The 21,246-nt window shown below is 41.5% G+C and overlaps 2 protein-coding genes and 2 non-coding genes across 4 annotated transcripts; all 4 read left to right on the top strand.

The window, feature by feature from the left end:
* Positions 1-281: 281 nt before the first annotated feature.
* On the top strand, positions 282-6,579 carry eif3ba (eukaryotic translation initiation factor 3, subunit Ba). The gene is made up of 19 exons (XM_085355733.1): positions 282-495; positions 1,502-1,694; positions 1,812-1,931; positions 2,036-2,093; positions 2,254-2,382; positions 2,498-2,655; positions 2,899-3,030; positions 3,133-3,199; positions 3,286-3,332; positions 3,411-3,621; positions 3,714-3,786; positions 3,889-4,011; positions 4,104-4,182; positions 4,376-4,514; positions 4,628-4,753; positions 4,995-5,072; positions 5,400-5,508; positions 5,595-5,707; positions 6,003-6,579. The coding sequence occupies exons 1-18, from the start codon at positions 396-398 to the stop codon at positions 5,693-5,695; spliced, it is 2,043 nt and encodes a 680-aa protein (XP_085211859.1). The 5' UTR covers positions 282-395; the 3' UTR covers positions 5,696-5,707; positions 6,003-6,579.
* LOC146630294 (small nucleolar RNA SNORD60) lies at positions 4,225-4,306 on the top strand. The gene has a single exon (XR_014906288.1). It is a non-coding gene; the product is annotated as a small nucleolar RNA SNORD60 (small nucleolar RNA).
* LOC146630293 (small nucleolar RNA SNORD60) lies at positions 4,801-4,885 on the top strand. Its single transcript, XR_014906287.1, has one exon. It is a non-coding gene; the product is annotated as a small nucleolar RNA SNORD60 (small nucleolar RNA).
* A 5,878-nt stretch (positions 6,580-12,457) lies between the features above and the next one.
* LOC146630291 (carbohydrate sulfotransferase 12-like) lies at positions 12,458-19,495 on the top strand. The gene is made up of 5 exons (XM_085355730.1): positions 12,458-12,992; positions 13,202-13,344; positions 16,435-16,563; positions 16,666-16,858; positions 19,169-19,495. The coding sequence occupies exons 1-5, from the start codon at positions 12,465-12,467 to the stop codon at positions 19,439-19,441; spliced, it is 1,266 nt and encodes a 421-aa protein (XP_085211856.1). The 5' UTR covers positions 12,458-12,464; the 3' UTR covers positions 19,442-19,495.
* The last annotated feature ends 1,751 nt before the right edge of the window (positions 19,496-21,246 follow it).

Here is a 21,246-nt window from a genome sequence, read left to right as displayed (position 1 = left end):
CAGCTACTTTAAACACACAAAGTCGTTGGTTTTTGTACTTTACTAAACGAACGTCTCGCGGGAAACAGTTTCGGATCTACCGGTGTGTCGTTTCCTTTTCCGTGCTTCTGGGCGGGTCTCACGCCCCTGCGCTCTTCGCTGATCTCTAAACATCACTGTGGGGGGAAAATTACCACCAGTAGCTGTTGTACTTCCGGTCCCTATGATTTACAGCTTTACTGCTTCTGCGCAGCCTTTCCACGCGCCTTTGAGGAGGTTCCGGTGTCGCGTTTCCGTCACGTCGTCCATTTTCACGGATCCGCACATGGTGCTACACCGGCTGAGAACCGCCAGCCTTTTCGTTTTCGGGATTTTTGCTCCGCTGTAGACAAAAGTCCGTGTCGTAGTTCTGTTAAATGAAAGAAACGGTGGATATGGTGGACGACCCCGAGTATGAAGAGGAGGAGCCTTCCTTCAGCGACCCGGAGGACTACGTGGACGATGTCGACGACGACGGTAAGCAGTCACAGAAAAAACGCCGGCTTTCCGGCCTGCTGTTAGCAGTTAGCTAAGAGCTCAATGGTGGGGATGTTTTAGATGCTACAAAGCTAGCTAGCTTGCCTCTCTGCTCACCGGCACGTAGTAATAGTGAATAGTTAACAATGAACATGAGCTGGATGCATAAGCGTAATTACCAGGAATACAACAGCGACACCACCCTTTTTCTCCAAAAAAAACCTCCAACATAACGTTATCACAGTGTACTTAACGCCCGTTACAGCCTCACCCAGACCCCACACTGGGGCCTGTGCGATGCGATCTGAAAAACCGAAACATGATTTTAGCTAGTAAAGCCGTTAAGGCGCATTATTTTCTCTGTGCTGTTTGCCTATATAAAGTAGTTTGAATGGGGCAGCTGGTTGTAGCTCAGTGGTAATCCTAACCCAGGTCTGAGGGGCGTTTGCTCAGTAGAGCTTTTCAATTGTGCAAGTTTTGCAGTTGTGGAAAAATGACTCATCAGATACACGTGTTTTGTCTGTAGTAGTCACAATATACTTATTTATGTATATAGAAACTTTGGGGGTAAATTTACAACAAAATTAGTACCATTTAATATTAATATGCAAGCTTAAGTTAAACAGAGACTCAAATGAAATAGCTTCTGTGAAGCTAAACACGCCAGCATAGCGGTTCTTTATCCTCATCAAAATGATGTATATTAAGCAGTGAGTGTAAAGGAGATGTACTATTGAATCAGCTTTATTATGATGTGATTATATGTTGTCTACTTATAAATCATGAAGCGTAAACCTACACATCTCTAATGGAAATTTAAACAAAAGAATTATGTCTTTTTCAACGATGCAGTCTTCCCTACCAGTAACTGAAGTGGTGGCTATAAAGTTTAGATTGGTTTTTGTATATGAAAAGAAGGTCGTCATTAAAATGAGATAAGAACCCCAACCCCACACAGTCCGATGAGCTTGTTCATCACCCCTGACCCTCCTCCTTCACTTTTCAGAGCTTCTTGATGACATCCTGAGGGAAAAACCCCAGGAGGCAGACGGCATAGACTCGGTGGTGGTGGTGGACAACGTCCCTCAGGTGGGCCCGGAGCGTTTGGAAAAGCTCAAGAACGTCATACACAAGATCTTCTCCAAGTTTGGCAAGATCACGACCGAGTTTTACCCAGATGCAGATGGCATGACCAAAGGGTAAGACCACAGATGTTTTCTTTTGTGCATCTGTTTTGATTCAAGGTGGATTTCTGGATTTGAAGCAGAGAGTTTATGTTTTATTTTTTAGTAATTGTTTTTTTCTCCTCGTTACAGTTACATCTTCCTGGAGTATGCTTCTCCTACTCAAGCCCTCGAAGCAGTCAAGAACGCAGATGGATACAAACTCGACAAGCAACACACGTTTAGGGTCAACCTCTTCACTGACTTTGACAAGTGAGTATGGAGTACCACCCAGTAAATGCATTGTCCAGGTATTGCTTGCCAGACTTGGAATACAAGTAAATAATCGCCCCTTTGTTTTTGTTTGTTTTTTTTAGATACATGAACATCAGTGATGAATGGGAAGCTCCAGCAAAGCAGCCTTTCAAAGACTTTGTAAGTGTTACCTTAACTTTTCAGTCATAAGACTTAGAATTTGTTTGACAAAAATAGCTTCATGTCAGCACTTTCATTATTAAGTTGACCTTTATAAATCAACAGGACAGTCTCTATCCTGAAACCCTGCAAGCGACAATTACTTTGTCTGTGTTTTCAGGGGAATATGCGCCATTGGATCGAGGACCCAGATTGCCGTGACCAGTACAGTGTGATCTATGAAGCTGGAGAGAGGACTGCCATTTTCTCCAACGACGCTAAAGAGCCAATCACAGTTGAAGAGAGAGCAGTGAGTTTTTAATTACTCACACAGAGTTGGTGGGAAATGCAGGGCTTGTATCGAACATGATTGGTCAGTAGTCACTGGTTTGGAGAGTTCTGATGTTTTTCCTGCTTTGATGCAGCGCTGGACAGAGACGTACGTCCGATGGTCTCCTAAAGGTACCTACCTGGCTACGTTCCACCAGCGGGGAATCGCACTGTGGGGCGGCGAGAAGTTCAAACAGATTCAGAGGTTCAGTCATCAGGGTGTGTCCCTCATTGACTTCTCACCATGTGAAAGGTAATAAAAAGTCGATTTTTTTTTTTAATCCAAAAAAGCACATTATAGTGCACAGAGTATCCCGTTCTAGTATTTATTTATTTCCTGTAAATAAGGCAACGTCACCTAAATCCTGTGGGTTGTTGCACCATGACCTGGGGACAGCAAAGGATGATTAATGTGCAGATAAAGCACTCTAAAGAGGTGCCGAGTTGGCCTGTGAGCCACTGTCTGATTTTAATGTGTGGTTGTGTTGGCTTCCAGGTATGTGGTGACCTTCAGTCCACTGATGGACACCAAGGAGGACCCACAGGCCATCATCATCTGGGACATTCTGACCGGACAGAAGAAGAGAGGCTTCCACTGCGAGAGTTCTGCACATTGGCCTATTTTTAAGTCAGTATTATGCTTTCTCTCTTTTAAATCTAATTTAAGTCAAATTTGCAGAGTCCTTGCAGAGTTTGGATGCGTCTTCTAATTTTACATGTTTGTTGTCAGATGGAGTCATGATGGGAAGTTCTTTGCAAGGATGACACCAGACACACTGAGCATCTATGAAACTCCGGTAAGTAGGCCTGAAAACAGTCTAGATGTGTTTAAATGAAATGTGCAAATGATATTAAAGGTTTATGTTTTGTTTTCTTCTTGTAGTCTATGGGCTTACTGGACAAGAAGAGTCTCAAGATTACTGGGATAAAGTAAGAGTCCTTCATACTCTCATGCTTTAAAAAGCAACGGCATTTTGTATAGAGGTATTAATGTTTGTGCATCTTCAGGGACTTCTCGTGGTCTCCTGGTGACAACATCATAGCGTTCTGGGTACCCGAGGACAAAGACATCCCAGCCAGGGTGACTCTGATGCAGATGCCCTCCCGTCAGGAGATCCGCGTTCGCAATCTCTTCAATGTCGTCGACTGTAAACTGCACTGGCAGAGAAACGGGGATTATCTGTGTGTGAAAGTTGACAGGACTCCCAAAGGAACACAGGTACTCATAGAAAGAGGACAAACCGCTTATATGTCACAGATTTCTTTTAAAAAAAACAAGAAATAATAAGTTGACTTTTTTTGCCTTCTCAGGGTGTCGTTACCAACTTTGAAATCTTCCGCATGAGAGAGAAGCAGGTTCCTGTCGATGTGGTGGAGATGAAGGGTAAGACATGTATTTGTACAAACACAGAAATGAGCTGCAAGTAATTCTAATTTCCACAGAAAGGAAGTTAATCTGTTTCCCTTCGTGTTGTTTTCCTTATAGAAAGCATCATAGCGTTTGCATGGGAGCCCAATGGCAGTAAGTTTGCTGTCCTCCACGGCGAGTCGCCAAGAATCAACGCCTCCTTCTATCATGTCAAAAACAACGGCAAGATTGAGCTCATAAGTGAGTAGAAGGACAGGCATGCAATGTTATAGCAGAGCGTTGTTGCTTCTAATGTGTCCACTAAACTGAATGTGACACTTTTCCTTTCACAGAGATGTTTGACAAGCAGCAGGCCAACAGTATCTTCTGGAGCCCCCAGGGACAGTTTATGGTGCTGGCTGGGCTCAGGAGGTAGGTTTTATCGGAGTGTGTGTGTGTGTGATGAATATAAGAAGCCACTGATGACAAACTAAACATTTTTTCTGACACCTCGTATGAGAGCTAAGCTCCTGATTCTAACGCTAATCTGAGGCTTGTTTCATTGGTATCTGTAGAGATGAGTGTCTTTGTACATGGATGTAACCGCTTTGCCTCTCCTTTGCAGTATGAACGGAGCTCTCGCCTTTGTAGACACGTCAGACTGCACCATGATGAACATAGCAGAGCATTACATGGCCTCTGACGTGGAGTGGGATCCAACGGGTCGCTACGTCGTCACCTCCGTCTCGTGGTGGAGCCACAAGGTGCGTAGCACTCCACAGGCCTCGCCAGTCCTTTGCAGATGAGAGGAAATGCAGTCTGGTCTTTTTCTGTCATCCATTCACTTCGTTTTTCTCCACCTTTACGTGCGTGCTAGGTGGACAATGCGTACTGGCTGTGGACGTTCCAGGGCCGGCTCCTCCAGAAGAACAACAAGGATCGGTTCTGTCAGCTGCTCTGGAGACCAAGACCTCCAACCCTGCTCAGCACAGAACAGATAAAGGTACAGTTTCTTCTCTATACTGTGTGTGTGTGTTGTTGAGTGTGTGGAGCCAGTGATGACAAACATAATTTTTCTGACACCTCGTATGAGAGCTGCACCGTGGCTCCTGATTCTAGCTCTAATCTGAGGCTCCCAGCTACACCACATTATACATGTGTCCACCATGTACTGCGATGATGCGTTTGTGAAGCCATCTGTCACGTTAACATGCTGTCATATACACTCATCTGTTCTCTTGCAGATGATCAAAAAGGATCTGAAGAAATACTCAAAGATCTTTGAGCAGAAGGATCGTCTGAGCCAGTCCAAGGCTTCTAAGGTTTGACCTGTTTATATTTATATTTTAACTTATCTTTGGGAGAGTTTGTTGGAAATGCTTTTCCCAATTTTTCATGTGCTGTCCCCCACCTCTTCCATCAGCATTGGATAGGCCCCTTTTTATTGTCCTGTTAATTTGCAAGTTAATCATCTCCTGTATCTCTTTAAAGAAATTTAAAGCGTTTTGCTAACTTTTATATTGACTCTATAGTATAATTCACTGAGGCTGCTAACACTTTACATGCTTTCATGGTAATACAAGCTGTGTGTTCACACTGAAATGTAAGCTTTGTGGGTTATGATGCTGAACTCTGCTCTGTGTGAGTAGGATCTGGTGGACAAGCGGAGGGCAATGATGGAAGACTACCGACGGTACAGGGAGGAGGCGCTGAAGATTTATCAAGAACAGAAGAGCATTCGCCTCGAGCTCAGAGGAGGTGGGACCTCTCACTGTTATCTCACTCACTGTTAACTTGCCTTTGAGGCTTTTTCTTAAGAGTGCTGAAATTTTTGTGTCATGTAGGAGTGGGCACAGATGAGCTGGACAGCAATGTGGACGACTGGGAGGAAGAGACCATTGAGTTTTTTATCAACGAAGAAATCATTCCCATTGGAGATCTGTAGTCCCCTACGCAGGTAACACACTGCACAGGTTGTTGTGGAGTCTTGTCAGCTATTTGTCTTGCACCCTTTGATTTCACTGTGGAGATGTGTTCATATTTTAAACATCCGGCTATAAAACTTTACATTAGTCCACATAATGCGGCTGCATATAAATTAGGGGATGCATGTTGTCTTCAGTTTTAATCTGAAGTGGCGAACAGAAAAATTAATGCCATTCCCGCATGCTCATACAGTCAGCAGCATCTTCATCACCCCCCCTTTTGCTCACAGTCTCACTCTGCATTTCCGCTCTTGTCTTCCCCTTCAGTCCATCCGTTTTTGTGTGGAAGGAGGAGAGAGGAGCTACGTCATTGATTGGAGAAGGACGACGACCACGCTGTGAATCTTGGGGCTTCATCTCAGGCCGCAACGTTCAACTCATCATCAAAGTGCGCCTTACGGATCAGCAGCTTCATCGAGAGACAAAAGAGAATACTTTGTATTGCCTAATTTCTCTTTGTCTCTCAGCATCATCTTCCCCATTTTTTTTTCCTCTGTGGACTTTGATATTCAGCAAAACTGCCTCCTACTCTGTTCATTAGTTGGAGTCTCAGTGTCTAATCTCAAACTCCATCCTGTTTTGGACCTTCCTCAACCCCCCCTGGGGATTTATTTTGAACTAGCCTCACCATGCTAGTCTGTTGTTACAGGGCAGCACAGAGTGCCATACCATTCAGGGGTGGAGGTGTTCTGAATAAACAAGTAGCCTTGTTAATAAATGTGCTGATGTGGCGCTATAGTGGCCTGTATCCTCCTCCTTTCAGACTAGGCTTTCACACAGGGAGGGGGCGCGCAGTGGGAAAACCTTTAAATAAACAAACAGAATACCACCTGACTCTGTCTCACGGTTTGGTTATTATTAGAGTGAGTCCATTCAAATATGGATTGGTCACATGATTGCATGTGATATCAGAAAATTAACCTGCATCAGTCTGGAGCAGTGTTTACACAGTAAATATGCTAAAACTGCTGCGGGCTTGATAAAATAATTCAAAGATGTACATGGCCGTTGTCGTTCACTGATGTCTAATAAAATATTACTGCGTACCCTGATCATACTAATTAGGGCATGTGGATTATTGATAATCTGGATTATTGGTAAAGATGCTAAGATTAAAATTGTAATTGTTTATTATATTTCTGTATCTGATTCTTTGCTGTTTCACCTTATAATTCCTGAGGGGAGGGGGCGGGGTATAGGCCAGCTTGTCATCAAATCACATCAGGATATAAAAGCTGTTCTTACTCACATGCAGCACCCTCCAGGAGACACATGTACAGCAGAAGTACTGTGGTTTAGATTGTGTTTCCTGAGTAATTAAGGCAGAACAGGGCATAATCGCCCACTAACTGTGAATATTCCACACAATTACACATGCTAATTTCACACCAGTGCAGGTTTTGTACTAGTGAGATGTCTAATTGACGTCCGAACCTGCTGCATTGGTCATTTAAACTGTTAATGCACCTCCACGGAGTCTTTTCTAAAATAAATGATGTTTGGGTGTGCATGTGAAATCCACTGCAAGGAAAACACCGATCCTGATCATGGACAGTGCTGGTTCTCAGCTGAAACAAGTTCCTTCAACTGGGCCAAATGTGACAGCTACAGATGTAGAAAAGTGTCAAGACAAAAGTACCAATCAGCATCAACAGGTTTGCTCACATCTCTTCAGTATTAACAGCATCACAGTCACATGTACCTTTTCTCCATTAGACATGAGTTTGTTTACATCCAATCAGGTGACTGTTTACTGTGTTTTGTTTTGTTTTTAGCTCACTGCAGTTAAGAATATAAAACGACTGCAAATCTTTGTTGTTTGTAGGGGGAAAAAGATCCATCTCATAAACAGATGACTTCAGCCTCAAGCGTGGCAGCTAAATGCAGGGCTGTGTTTGAGCCTAAACTCAGACGTCATCTAGCTGCCACTGAATTTGCCTTTGAAAGCCATAAATTGCAGTGAAATTGTGCCCATTTCTGCTCAAATGATTTTAATATTCCCACATTTCGCTGTACTTAAAATATTTGTAAGCTAAGGTCACTTGCTCTTTTGTATCTGCTGTTTGAGTTTTGTGGCCTTGAAGTATTTGCATCAACCAAAATCATGGGTTTTCCTCTCTGTCTGTTCCTGTAGATACCTGGTCTGTCATTAAGGTGAAATTCTAGCCTTGGCTTTTTCCACAGATTTGAAAGTCATCCATACCTTCACCCCAAGGCCATATGATTTGCTTGCAAAAAATAAAACAAAGTGGGCCATAATTTCTACAATAAAACATTAAATAGTCTAAATGTGCTCGATAGGAAGGCCTTAAATACAGTAGTTTTGTTTTCTCATCAACACTTGCGTCATTGTTATTGTGAAAAACCCTTTCAGACCTCAACATACAGCTGACATCCTAGCACCATTTGGGTTCATTAGTCTTGCATGGCTAATTCCCAATGGGAGCGGGAGGCCACTGTTCAGCCACAATATAGACTCTATGCTGCACGGATCTCATTAACCTCCCAAATATCTGCGCATACTTTTAAACACTTTCACTGTGGTGCTTTTCACTGTGAAATACTCTTATTATCAAAGACGTTATCTACCAGTTCGCCATGTCACTAAATGTTCCACAAACCACCTGAAGAAATGTGGCTTAACCACAGTCATAAATCAGTTTTGTATCTGCAAATTAAACGCTTAAAGTGTGCATGTTTTAACTGGATAATTGTGGGTGAAATTTTGCACTCTTTCAAATAACTGAATAAAAAATACATGAATAAATAAAATTTGCAGACAATGTGCGCTTTATTATGAAGGAGGTCCTGTTTAAAGCCAAAAAAAAAAAAGAGATAAATTTTACTGAGAAAAATCAAGTTTTTAAAAAAAAAATTGAAACTTTTTGACTGTACAGAAATTACCAGATTATAAAACAAGTTCAAATTCAGACTTACTGAGAAAAAAAAATCATAGTTTAACATATGAAAGTTGGCTTTTTATTCAAACAACAAAGAAAGTATAAGCTACTGTGTCTTCAAATAGAAGTCAAATTTGATGACATACTGAATAAAAATTTTGATACTAAGTCCCAAATATGGTTTCCTGAAATTAAAAAATGTTAAATTATAAGATAGAATGTCGACTTCCTGTCTCATAGTTCTTCTTATTTTATGAATGGTTAAGACTGTGTTATATGACATTTCTGTCTCTCAGCAGCTGCTCATCTGATCCACTGCAGACTTGGGACCTTATTATCAGCAATGTCAAATCTGAGGTCCTTTCAATCAACGCTTGTTACATTTTAGCTCAAAGTTGTTCTCTGTTAACCAGATGACACTCACTGACTTTAATGTATTCCAAAACATCTCATTACTAATTTTAGTTTACACAACCAAGTGCCCAGTCTGAACCTTTAGCCTAGGCTTGTTTAAACTTTAATCCTAAAACCAAGTCTCCAAGAAGCAATTTCAGATTAATAAATACATTTTTATTTTAGGCAAATAAAAATGGAGTAAATACCAAATGCACTTTTTAAATCACAATTTTATAGAAAAAAGTCATACAAAGCTACCTGGCCCTGTGTGGAGAAGTAATTGCCATCTAAACCTAATTACTGGTTTTGCCATCTTTGGCAGCAAGAACTGCAATCAAGTGTTTGCAGTAGCTGACAATGAGTCTTTCACATCACCGTGGAGGAATTTAGGCCCACAGAACTGTTTTAATACAGCCACATAGGAGGGTTTTCCAGCATGAACGGCCTGCTAATGGTCATTCTAGAACACCAAAATTGGATTCGAGTACAGACTAGACCACTCCAAAACCTTCATTTTGTTTTTCTGAGCCATTCAGCGGGAGGCTTGATGTAGTGTGTTGGATCATTGTCCTCCTGTCTAACCCAAGGGTGCTTCCGCTTCAAAGCATGAGACATTCTTCTCCATGATTTTCTGGTAGAGAGCAGAATTCATGTTTCCGTCAATTACTTTTCCATGTCCTGAAGCAGCAATCCAGCCCCAGACCACCACCACCAACTTGTTTAACTGTTGCAATGATGTTCTTTTTATGAAAGGCTGTGTTAGTTTCAGTGTTTGTCTCGTCAGTCCACAGAATATTTTCCCAAAAGTCCCAAAAGCTTTTGTGCCCCCCCCCCCCTTTTTTTTTCCAGCAGTGGTTTTTACCTTAATCTCTCCCATTGTTGCCATTAACTTTTTTTCTCAGCTACGTCCTTAGATTGTGACATGAAGTGTTGCTTTTTGAGCTCTCTGAGCTCTACTTTACCTTGTCAGACAGGTTTTGTTTAAGTGGGATGTCTTGATTCAACATGCCTTGCAATTATCAGGCACGGGTGTGGCTAGTGAAACTGAAATTGGGGGTATGAGTTTGCTGAATGGCAATTACTTTTCACATACAGACCAGGCAGATTTATATAGGTTTAATTTTTCCCATAATAAAACTAGATAATGTATAAAATATAAATACTTAATTTAAAGCACTGTAGCGGAATAAAAAAAACACCAAATCTTTATGCTTTTGAAATGTAATTTTCGTTATATCTGTTCTCTTTTCAAAACACTGACTTTATTATTGTCTGCATGTGAAGCACTTAGAGGATAAGAGTACACTGTAGCTACAAAAAGATGGATTATGCTCTCCCCGGGCTCTGGACCAACAGAGATTTATAATTATTTTAGTTTTTCCCTGGAAGTCCCAAGACCAGTGTGGGAAAAGAAAAATGTGTGTGTTGGGGGGGCGGGTTGGAACACGTGGAATAGTGCGTGGCTGGATTCTGAAAACAAAAATCTATTTTCAAAATCTCGCGAGCCTTTCCTCATTATAGGGCTCATTCCGTCGTCGCTGCTGCTCTGTCTCGCCCTACCTCCCGCCCGCTTGGTCTCATCACCGGGGCAGCCGGACACAGCGAGAGAGACGGGGAGAGAGAGCGAGAGAAGCGGACTGACTATGGAGCTCCTCTGCAGGGTGATATGAAGGATTTAGGTCATGAGCCGTTTTTTTTTTTGTTTTTTTTCCCCTCACAGACAGATTAATGTTCAGACCGGCTTAAATTGCTGCCGTGATGCTCCCTGAGTGAGAGGCGTAAAAGAAACAAAAGGAGGCTTTCCTGCTCCTCAGAGCCTGGGTATGATGAGCGGAGTGTGAGCGGATGAAAGTGTGGAGAGAAAGAGGTGCAGTCCTTCTGTGGTTGGCTGCTGCAGGGAAGGAGAAGCTGGAAGAGTCCCGTTTGCGTGAGAGAGAAGGGACTGGCCGGTGCGGCCGCAGAAAGGGCGCATTGTAACCTCTGTAGGTTACTCTGTAAACTGAGATTGTTTCCGTCCGACGGCCGGGAGGTGGTCACGGTGAGTCTGCTGCTAAACGAGGAAAATATTAACAGAGATAATAAAGCCTAGTAAGCTGCTTTCAGTGAGAAATGGTTAAGATATTCTAAGGGAAGTAGGGCGAAGGGCCTGCAGCTTGTCACTGAACATTTGAAGTTTTGGATCTTTTCCGTTGATCTCTGCGCGTGCCTTTGCGCGCGCGTGCGCTTGTGTGTAGCGCGTGGCAAGACTGAAGAGACTGTGTGGATGTTTGATTTTCCAGACAGGCTCGTCTTGTCTTCGCGGAGTTTAAATTTAAACCAATGAGAGGAAAAACGCTGCGGAAAAAAACACCTTTCGCTGGAGGATGCTTCTTGCCCTGTCTGAATTTTTTCTTCTGGTTTTAAAAGGCACCATAATTTTTTTCCACTATAGCAGATGTTTTTTATGGGACAAACAATCAGGGATGTGAACCCTTAAGCAGCCCCTGGTTTGAAGCTGCTTCATCAGCATAACCATTTGTTCACATCTCCCTGTGACAGCTGGGCGCCCCAGGGTGCAGCCTGAGGTTCTCACGGCCTCTGGTTGACATGACACAGGTCAGGAACACAACCTGGCCTATCATAAAGCCCGGCATCAAGTTAGTAAGATACTCTGGCAGCTGTTCTCTTTAAAATGGAAACAAATGCCATAGAGTACTGTGCACCACTGTGCACATCCACCCAGCCATTTTCTTCCCTTATCCAGTTTAGTGTCATCGGGTGAAGGTCGAGCTTCATCTGTTCACCACCACAGTGAATTTTAAGTCAAACAATCAGATAAATACACAATACATGCTTTGCAAATCAGTCAAAATCGATATTTTTCTCAGGAAAACCACCACAGGGGCACGTTTAGCACTGTGCTGCTTCACATTCCTCTTTTTAACAGTGCTCTGTAAGCATTTGAGAGCTGAGGAGTACTTTTGAAACCACCCTAACGTGATTTCCAGCACGTCTCTCTGAAATCTGCATTAGTGGGGTCTTCGCACACTCCACATCTGCTCTGTTATGACTGTTACTGTGCTTCTTTGCTACTAATGGTTTTACTTTTTGGTGTGTGTAAATGGGATGGAAGAGGTGTAAAATGATTTTAATGGATTTTAAAAAAAAAAGTGTGGTATTTCAGTTTTTTAAATCTGGTGGTTTCATTGCTTCAGTTTTTTTTTATTTCTTACAAACTTGAACATTTTAACCACAGTCTAAATGTGCCTAGTAAGGCTATAAATGAGAAGCCGAGGTTTAGTAATGTTTCCTGTGTTTTTTTTTTCTTTCTTTCTTTTTTTTAAGTTGAATCTTTCAAACAGGAAGTCTGTCCTTCCGTAAGGCGGCCACAATGGAGCTGAGATAAACTCTTCCTCTTTTATTCACCAATTACGGCTCTTGCTGCACTATAAACATGGGAACGTGGCGTGGTCTCCGAGTGGCTTTCATCATGGGATCTTTGTTTATGATCCTGCTTATCATTGTCTACTGGGATGATGTTGGGGGCTTTAGTCTCTACCCGCTGAAGGACCCCAAACACGAGGTGCTTCAGTCCGGATGCTGTGCCCCGACGACTATGAGCCCGCCTCAGACTACGCCCGCCAGCAGAGCCCACACGACTTCTTCCTCCATTGTTTCCACCACCGCTTCTAGTGCTTCATTTAGCCCAAAGGAAGCGGCTCAGGAACATACGGAGGAAGGGAAGGGGAAGCAAAATCATGCACAGAGGAAGGAGGAAACAAAGGAGGATGTAGAGATGGAGATCTCTGCTTATGATAGGGAACAGGAGGCGCGAAAGAAGAGGATTGACGACGTGTGTTCAGGGAAGGAAGACGTGGAAGTCCCCGAAAGGACTCGGCCTTTTTCACAGATCCCCAACAGGGAACTGGATCACCTGATAGTGGACGATACACACCAGATTATCTACTGCTACGTTCCCAAGGTACTGCTGCCTCAGTGAGTGATTATGTGTGGTGTGGGGTGTATATGGGTGGCGAGTCAGTTCACTGTGTGGGGAAAGTAACAAGAGGAGAAGCAGATGTTTAAATCACACTGCTTCATTATTGTTCTTCTCCTTTATGGTCCCCGTTGTCTTCTAAATGGTTTCCCTTTTCTTCCCTCTTCTCTGCCTTGCTGCTGATCTCTGTTTAGGTGGCGTGCACCAACTGGAAGCGAGTGATGGTGGTTCTGTCTCAGTCTCTGATCTCAAGCTCCTCAGGGAAACCCTACACTGACCCAGAGGCTGTACCTGCTGACCTTGTACACAACTCCACGTTGCATCTAACATTTGCCAAGTATGACACACAAATATTGAACCTATAACACGGACAAATATTAGATCAGTTTTGGTGATGTGTTTGCACCGTCATAATAACTCTTTACTTTTGTAAATATTTAATTTGGTGAAATGAAAACTGGTTTATCAGGTTTTTAATGATGAGTAAAATCTCACATCATGATTTCTGTATCTATTTTTTGTGCTCTGTGCCCTTTTTTACCATGCACGGCGAATATTGTGATTTCGGTCTATTCTAATCCAAACTATAAATTGGTTTATTGCTTTAGCTTCATCCTAGCTTGCCATTTATACCACCACCAGCTCATTTCTCTAAAAAATATTATACGTATCAGTTTCAGCTTTATAATAACTATCCAAGTACTGTTGATGTGATAAATGTTCATTTAGTAGTGATCGGACTTGTGAAAAAGAAAAAGAAAGTACTTCTTTCAAATCTAAGATTTTACTTATCAGGAGTCAGGACATAAAATATATCTAGTCACTATCAGGCTCTAAAATTAATTAAATGGGATCTGAGCTGAACAACAACAGACAACTTATAACCCAGTATCATTATTTATTTGCATGGGAAAACCTGGCCGCACACCGTGATTCAGTTGGGTGTAAAACCAGTTTCACTTGAATAACTTGAAGTAATTATTTTCTATTTGACTTTATCAGTCTCGAACATTGATATGGATGAGCTTTGGCTTCTTTACAGAGTTGCTAAAGTTCATTGAGGTACGCGGGAATTCATTTATGCACAGCCAGGGTACAAAAGCCGATGCTCTGGATTGTTTCCCCTCCCCCTTTCCAACAAGCCAAAAAGAGAGTGAAAACTACATTAACTAAATAAAAGAGAAATTAACTGGATTCACAGCGTTAGGAGACTCAAAACTGTCCTAGAAATACTCTCTGCCAGCCACTCGCCTGATCATCGACATCAGAATTTCTTCTTTCAAGTTGTGATGAAAAGTTACATGCAGAAGAAATCACACCCACAGTTTCCTGGCTTTGCAGTGATGGGCTGATAGAGAGGGGCGGACAACCACACATGGAAAACATTCAGTCCTAATCTGAGCATCATTCATTGTATCATTCACAAGTTAGAACCTGTGGGTTGTGATGCTGTAAAAGATGTTACAGAGCCAAGTCATTTATTTATCAATAGCATCTCAAAAGTATGCTGCAGATCGGAGTACACGCGCAGAGGTCCCCGTCCAGAGATAAGCAGACGCGAGTAAATGACGTGCTGAAGGAAAGCAGAAAGAGTTTGTCATCAAAGCAAACTGTTGTCTGTTTGAGATGAAGTGATCTACTGTATTAAAGCTGTAATTGTAAATTTGCCAGCATTTTGTGCTGCTGTAATTTGGGCTTATTTCTCATTAATGTTGAAGTTAAATGCCACAGCTAGCCAAGTTTAAGTCTTTTGACCGGATCACCTGTGTCTGAAGAGCGAAAAATCAGACTGTTAATCCTCATAGTGGTTCTCATTTAAAAATATCTTACAATATTATTGTAAAAGCTGTGGATATATGTTTAAGTTCTGAACTTTTCGTTGTTTAATTACACAATTCATGAATGAGAGCGGTAATAAATATCCTAACAGGTTTTAGAGGATCTGGGACTATTTAATTATTTTCTAGGTTCATCTTGGCTCAGCCCCCACTGTTGTTTTCACAAATCCCACTTTATGCACAGCTCTCTTAAAGTTCTGTCACAGCATTTCAGTCAGGTTGAAGTCTGGGCTTTGACTGAGCCTTTGCAATGCTTGGATTATTTTCTTTTTCAACTATTCTGTTATAGATTCACTGCGGCGCGTGGGATCATTGACCTGTCGCATGATCCGATTTCAGATCCAATGTCAGACAGCTGGCCTCGTATTTGACGCCATAATTCTTTGGTACACAGCGAGTTTCATATTCAGCCCAGTGACTGCAGAGTGTCCAGGTTGTGGTTTGTTCAGCTGCAAACCTAAACTGTGCTGCCAGGTTCTTTTTAGTGAGAAAACACTTTTCCTGGTTACCCTTCCAAACTTACAAGACATACTTGTTCAGTCTTTTGCTAATTGCGCTCTCATATTTACATATTTATACATTTAAAATTATATTTTCTTTCTAATTCTTGCTTCCTGAATTATATTTCAGAATCCACACTGCACAAACAAAGCTATTTCATTAGCATTCCTGAGCTGATCTGAGCCTGTTTCTTGTGATTTATTGCTATAATAGCAGAATGACCTTGGTGTCCTCAACAGTACCACTTTTTTCCTACTCTGAAATTAAGTTGCTCATTCTAATAATTTTTGCACTCTAATGGTCTCGGCCTTAATCCTACCTCCAGGGAAGAGTCAATGATTTGAGAATAATTGAGATATTGGCATTTACTTTTTAATTAGTGAGCACCAGAAAGAGGAACGGCAAATGCTAAACAGGTGATGCTTACTATAAATACATCACTGTAGCTCTTCAGAACACTCTGCCTGCTTAGTTTCTTGGGAAAAATGTCGATAAGTCATAAATAAAATTGTCTCCTTAAGCCACACAAGGAAATCAAGACCACCATAGTTTTAAATAACCAAGTCCTCATGCAAAATGTTCTGGAACAGGAAGGCTGCACAGCCAAGAAAAATATATACTCCAAGATGAATGTCTCCCAAACAACTTTCTGAAATGTGAACTGGACTGAATTGAAAGTATGTCAAGCATTAATAAAAAGGAAGATTCCCCAAAACCTGGAAGTAATTATATTCTCACTTTAAGTTATTTAAAAATGTGTTTCGCAAACAAAATGTGTGAGTTGACGCTTGGAAGGCCGAGCGGAAAGGACAGGCGGAGCTTGGTGCTGCAGCACAGGCAGACCGCTCTGTAGCCCATTGAAGTCGAACATGTGTTTTCCTGTCTGCGTCGTTACACAAGACCTATCCCTTTCCCCTTTGGATGTGATCTGGCTTTGTTCTTCATTCATCTTGTGACTCAGCCACAAATTATCACAGAATTCAGACATGCAGAGTTTGTGTATCCAAGTCATATCTAACTATCACAACTTGAAAAGGAGGTAACCCCAGAACAAGATCTTTAACAGTGCTTTTTATGTGTATTTCTAGATTTTGGCGCCGTTATGGTTCCCTGTCCCGCCACTTGATGGCACTGAAGCTCCAGCATTACACCAAGTTTCTGTTTGTACGCGACCCTTTTGTGCGTCTTATCTCTGCCTTCAGGAACAAGTTTGGAAGGTGTGTGTTTGCTGTTCAAGGAAATGTGCTTCACTTTGCATTAAACAGTAGCCCATGTCATTGATGAATCACTGAAGTGTGCGTATTTGTGTGTGTTTTAAGGCCCAACCAGGACTTCTACAGGCAGTTTGGCTCAGTTATGCTGCGTCGTTATGGCAATGTGTCTGGGGATTTGCCAGAGACCGCGGCCGAGGCATTTAAGGCAGGAATCAAACCAACATTTCAGCAGTTTATCACATACTTGCTAGATCCAGAGACTGAGAAAGAGAGCATCTTCAACGAACACTGGCGGCAGGTGATTGCCTCACACAAACAGACGCATGCATTTTAACACGTGCAGGTTAAGGAAAGATCGTTCATTAAAATCATGGGGTGTATTTAACACATTTATTAGACCATCACCCACTGTAAGGCTTATTCCACAGCTTCCATAAATTAACAGTACTGGTAGTTACTTAAAAAACCTTCTTATAATAGGTAATCCACCCAATGATATTTTTAATACTAAAATATAATTATTGTGTCATCCAAAAAAAACAGAGGAGAAAAAACTGTAAAACACATGATTATTTTTTGATTAAGATGCCAAATCATTTATTTGAATTCCTGAACAGGAAAATCTGGTAGTGGTCGAATTTTATGCTTGATTACTTTCAGACTTCTTAGAGAAGTCCTGGTCGACAGTATAAAAATGAATTCAGCTTGTTATTTGACTACAAATAAAATAATTTCTTAGTTTTAAACTCGTTTTTGGCAGATTTCTAAAATATTTGTGTTTCTTTCTGCTGGCAGACAAATGGCAAATGATCTGACATATTGAGTATTGTTTCACTACCTGGTCATTAACAGGTGAATTAGCATAGCGTTATTCACATTTTATCAGTTTAACACTTTCAAGTTTCTGAGTTTTGATGATTTTAAACATTTCAAGTATGAATGTTTCATATTTAAGGGTTTACGTGGACTTGCTTCACATCCTTTGAATGAATTTAGTTGTCAAAAGATGGACCATACAGTTTGTACTAATGCAACGTGCATTAGTACAAACACAACGGTGCAATGTATTTGGACAAACTGTGCTGTCAGTAAAGGAAACTACACACTGGAACAGCATAACAATGGCAATAAAGCAGCACTTTCCCTATAATAGGTGATTTCTAGGCTTTACCTTGAGTTTTTTAGCACAATACCTGCATCACAGTTATATCTCAGCCATATTAGATATTCAGAAAGAGAGATGAGATGAACCCAGGTGAGATATTCAGAATGAGGGGACAATAGCTAAAAAGAAAGGACAGTAGTTAGCTGGAGAGCTATGTTTTGAAATAGAGATCAAATAAAATATTACATAATTGGTATTATCAAAGCACCTCACAGTGAAGTGCTGCATGTCTGATGGAATACATAAATATAAAGTGAAGGAACATTGTGAAAACACATCAGATCTCAATGGGGAGAAATTCATGCTGGACATCTCTACTATTATGGACTACATAATATGTTAGGAACCAAAGGATGTCACATTGTTGATGGAAATGAAAATTCAGCAACTCATAATGTTGTTTGAGTTGTTGTTATTTAGCCCCCCATGTGCTTGTATATATGCCTGTCAAAGTTGGGGCATTCTCCTAATGAGATGATGTCCATGGACCAGGGCATTGCTGAGCTCCTGGACAGTCTGAGGTGCAACTGGCAGCACTGGGTGGAGTGAAACATAATGTCCCAGAGGTGTTGGACTTAGGTCAGGTGAGCGTGGGGGTCAGTCAATGGTATCAGTTCCTTAATCGTCCAGGAACTGCCAGCATACTCTTGTCATATGAGGCTGGGGATTATCGTGCACCAGGAGGACTCCAGGACCCACTGCACCAATGTAGGCTCTGACAGTCGGTCCAAGGATTTCATCCTGATACCTAATGACAGTCACCGTGCTGTTAGCCTAGCATACAGAAGTTTGTGCATCCCTCCAATGCTATGCCTCTCCAAACCATCACTGACCCACCATTTACCACAGGCATGCTGAACTATGTTACAGGCTGCATAACGTTCTCCACGACTTCCCCAGACTCTTTCACGTCTGTTACATGTGCTCAGGGTGAACCTGCTCTCATTTGTGAAAAGGGTAGGGTGCCAGTGGTGGACCTGACAATTCTGGTATTCTATGGCAAACGGCAGTCAGGCTCCACGGTGCCAGGTAGTGAGTACATTCACACCAGTGGCCTGGCTCTGGCAGTGCTCATCTTGTTCCTCCTTGCACAAAGCAGAAGATAACACTCCCACTTATGGGTTAAGGACCTTCTACGGCCCTGTCCAACTGTCAGAGAGTAACTCCAGAAGGCAGGCAATCTCCTCCATGACTTGATGCATGACTCTGATTAAATAGCGTTTCTTTATTTTTTTGTGTATTTTGGATGGATTAATGAGGAAGCCTGTGTATTCAAATCCATTTTAGTAATAAACACAAGAGTAGAGTTGTGTGTCTCCTTTTTTCTTGAATGCCAGTATATGTGCACAAACAGTCAATTATTAGAGGCAGATAGACAAAGTCACAAACACACACAAACTAATGCAGTTTTTAAATGATACTCCTGCTTTTGCTGTGTTTCAGGTCTACCGTCTGTGCCACCCCTGCCAGGTGAAGTATGACTTTATCGGAAAGCTAGAAACCCTGGAAACAGATGCAGAGCACCTGTTGAAGCTTCTGAAGGTGGATCATCTGATACGGTTCCCCTCAGGGGCTCAAAACAAAACTGCAGCCAGCTGGGAAAGAGACTGGTTTGCACAGATTCCCATTTCAACACAGAGACAGTTGTACAAGCTGTATGAGCTGGACTTTGAGCTGTTTGGATACCCCAAACCTGACAGCGTGCTTCACCAGTAGACCATACCAAGCCAAAGGCCCGGACGCTGCACTGTGTGTAGCGCCTTCACCTTCCCTGCCTGCGCACAACGAGCACATGCCTTTAAAAAACAGTCTGTGAAGCTGTGTGTTTAATTTGTTTTATGCATACCTCAAAAGACAAAAGTGCCTGTCTGCATTATTTTATTTTTGACATTATATCATATCCAAAGTGCACCAGCTTACAAGTTACTTTATCCCAGTCTGTGTTTCCTCATGCAATGGCACTTTAAAGAGTATTTTTTGAATGCGGTATTTTGGTAAGTCATGAGTGAAGGTCTTGGGCTGCATGTTAGCTCACATTTCTGAGGGGGAAGTATGCAGAAAAATAAAGAGTTTTTAAATTACTGTGTGATCCTCTGTAGGTAATTTGTGTTTAAACTTTCTCAATTCAAAATTTGATTTTAATCTCTAATTACTTATCACTGGAAGTGCTACGAAGCTTGAGAAAACATCTATAAATCCTCTGTCTGCTTTGGTTCTGGAGGCATTTTGTCAAGTCTTCAGATCTCAGGTTGAGGAATAAGTGTTTTGCAAATTAGGAGGAACTGTCACTCATTTTTAAAAGATCCATTAAAGCCATTTTTTTTTAATCTGTATGTGAGTGCTTCATGAAAGTGGAGTAATAAATCCCTGGTCTATTTACCTTTAAGTATACTATAGAGGCAGAAGTTTGAATAAAATAGAACACATTAGTCCATCCATACTGCACAGTCTCGACACAAGTCACTTCACACTGATCTGAATCATTTGAGCATAAAGAATTCAGCTAACTCAAACGATGAACCTGTCTTGTTTCTACACAAAATAGACAACTTTGCAAAGAATCAGTTTTAAATTGTAACTCTAGGCACGTTGTTACTCACAAAAACACATACAATGTGTAACAAAAATAATATTTTCCCCATTTTCTTAGTTGATTGTACAAAAGTTCCAAAGTTCTATTTTTGACAGGCATAAAATAGAACTTTTGTATCAACAAGGTGATACCATTTCCCCCCTTAAAGTTTGTGAAAGTTGAATTCAAAAGAAGAAAAACTATAAAGATCAGATAAACCATATCTGAAAGTTGTGTATGTAAGAAATAAAAAAACCAAAAACAGTAAAGTCCTGACACAGGACCTGAGAAATCCCTTCAGCTGATCTATCTACTGTTCAGTGAAGCCTCAACAGGGGTGACCGACAAGAAGCCATTCTTCATGAAATAGATAGGCTGAGATATGCTAAATTACACAAGAACTGGACTGAAAACACAGCACACAGAAAAGTACAGTCTGATTTTGCTCCACCATTTAACCCTTGTGTTGTCCTTGTGTTGTCATCAAGAGTATGGGAATCCTGAGGACATTACAAGGGTTAATTCCAACTGGAAAGGATCTGATCAGCGTGACAGTGATCACAAACACACTTGACACAGCAGTAAAGCATACCTGAATAAAAAAACACAGTGGAACACCATCAGTCATTGATTGACCTCCCTGGAGCCCGGACCACAACATTACTGAAGCAATGTGGGATCATCTTACCAGAGGACAGAAGGTAGCCAACACCCAAAGAAGAGTTTTGAATGTCCTTCAAGAAGCCCAGAGAACTATTCCCGAAGATCACTTAAAGAAATTAAAAGAAAGCTGCCTAAGAGAGTTCAGGCTGTTTTGAAGAATACCAAATATTGACCTACAGGCTACACAGAATTATAACAACTGCCTTATATACTGTATTTCCATCTATTTTTGGATGTTTAAAAAAACCCCCACTGCATCTCTTTCCCATTTTCCAGTAATGAGACT

The sequence above is a fragment of the Diplotaxodon limnothrissa genome, linkage group LG6, assembly GCF_057381915.1.
Source record: "Diplotaxodon limnothrissa isolate DT_005_m linkage group LG6, D_limnothrissa_male_GT1.1, whole genome shotgun sequence".
NCBI lineage: Eukaryota > Metazoa > Chordata > Actinopteri > Cichliformes > Cichlidae > Diplotaxodon > Diplotaxodon limnothrissa.
Note: the sequence above shows the minus strand (reverse complement) of the source record. Positions and strands in the feature narration are given on the sequence as shown.

Excerpts from the sequence above, each read along its gene's own strand:
- eif3ba (XM_085355733.1), top strand. The coding sequence starts at position 396 with ATGAAAGAAACGGTGGATATGGTGGACGACCCCGAGTATGAAGAGGAG. Across the intron at positions 3,200-3,285 it reads TGAGCATCTATGAAACTCCG|TCTATGGGCTTACTGGACAA; the intron begins GTAAGTAGGCCT and ends TTCTTCTTGTAG. Across the intron at positions 4,012-4,103 it reads CGGCAAGATTGAGCTCATAA|AGATGTTTGACAAGCAGCAG; the intron begins GTGAGTAGAAGG and ends TTCCTTTCACAG.
- LOC146630291 (XM_085355730.1), top strand. The coding sequence starts at position 12,465 with ATGGGAACGTGGCGTGGTCTCCGAGTGGCTTTCATCATGGGATCTTTG. Across the intron at positions 12,993-13,201 it reads TCTACTGCTACGTTCCCAAG|GTGGCGTGCACCAACTGGAA; the intron begins GTACTGCTGCCT and ends ATCTCTGTTTAG. Across the intron at positions 16,564-16,665 it reads TTCAGGAACAAGTTTGGAAG|GCCCAACCAGGACTTCTACA; the intron begins GTGTGTGTTTGC and ends GTGTGTTTTAAG.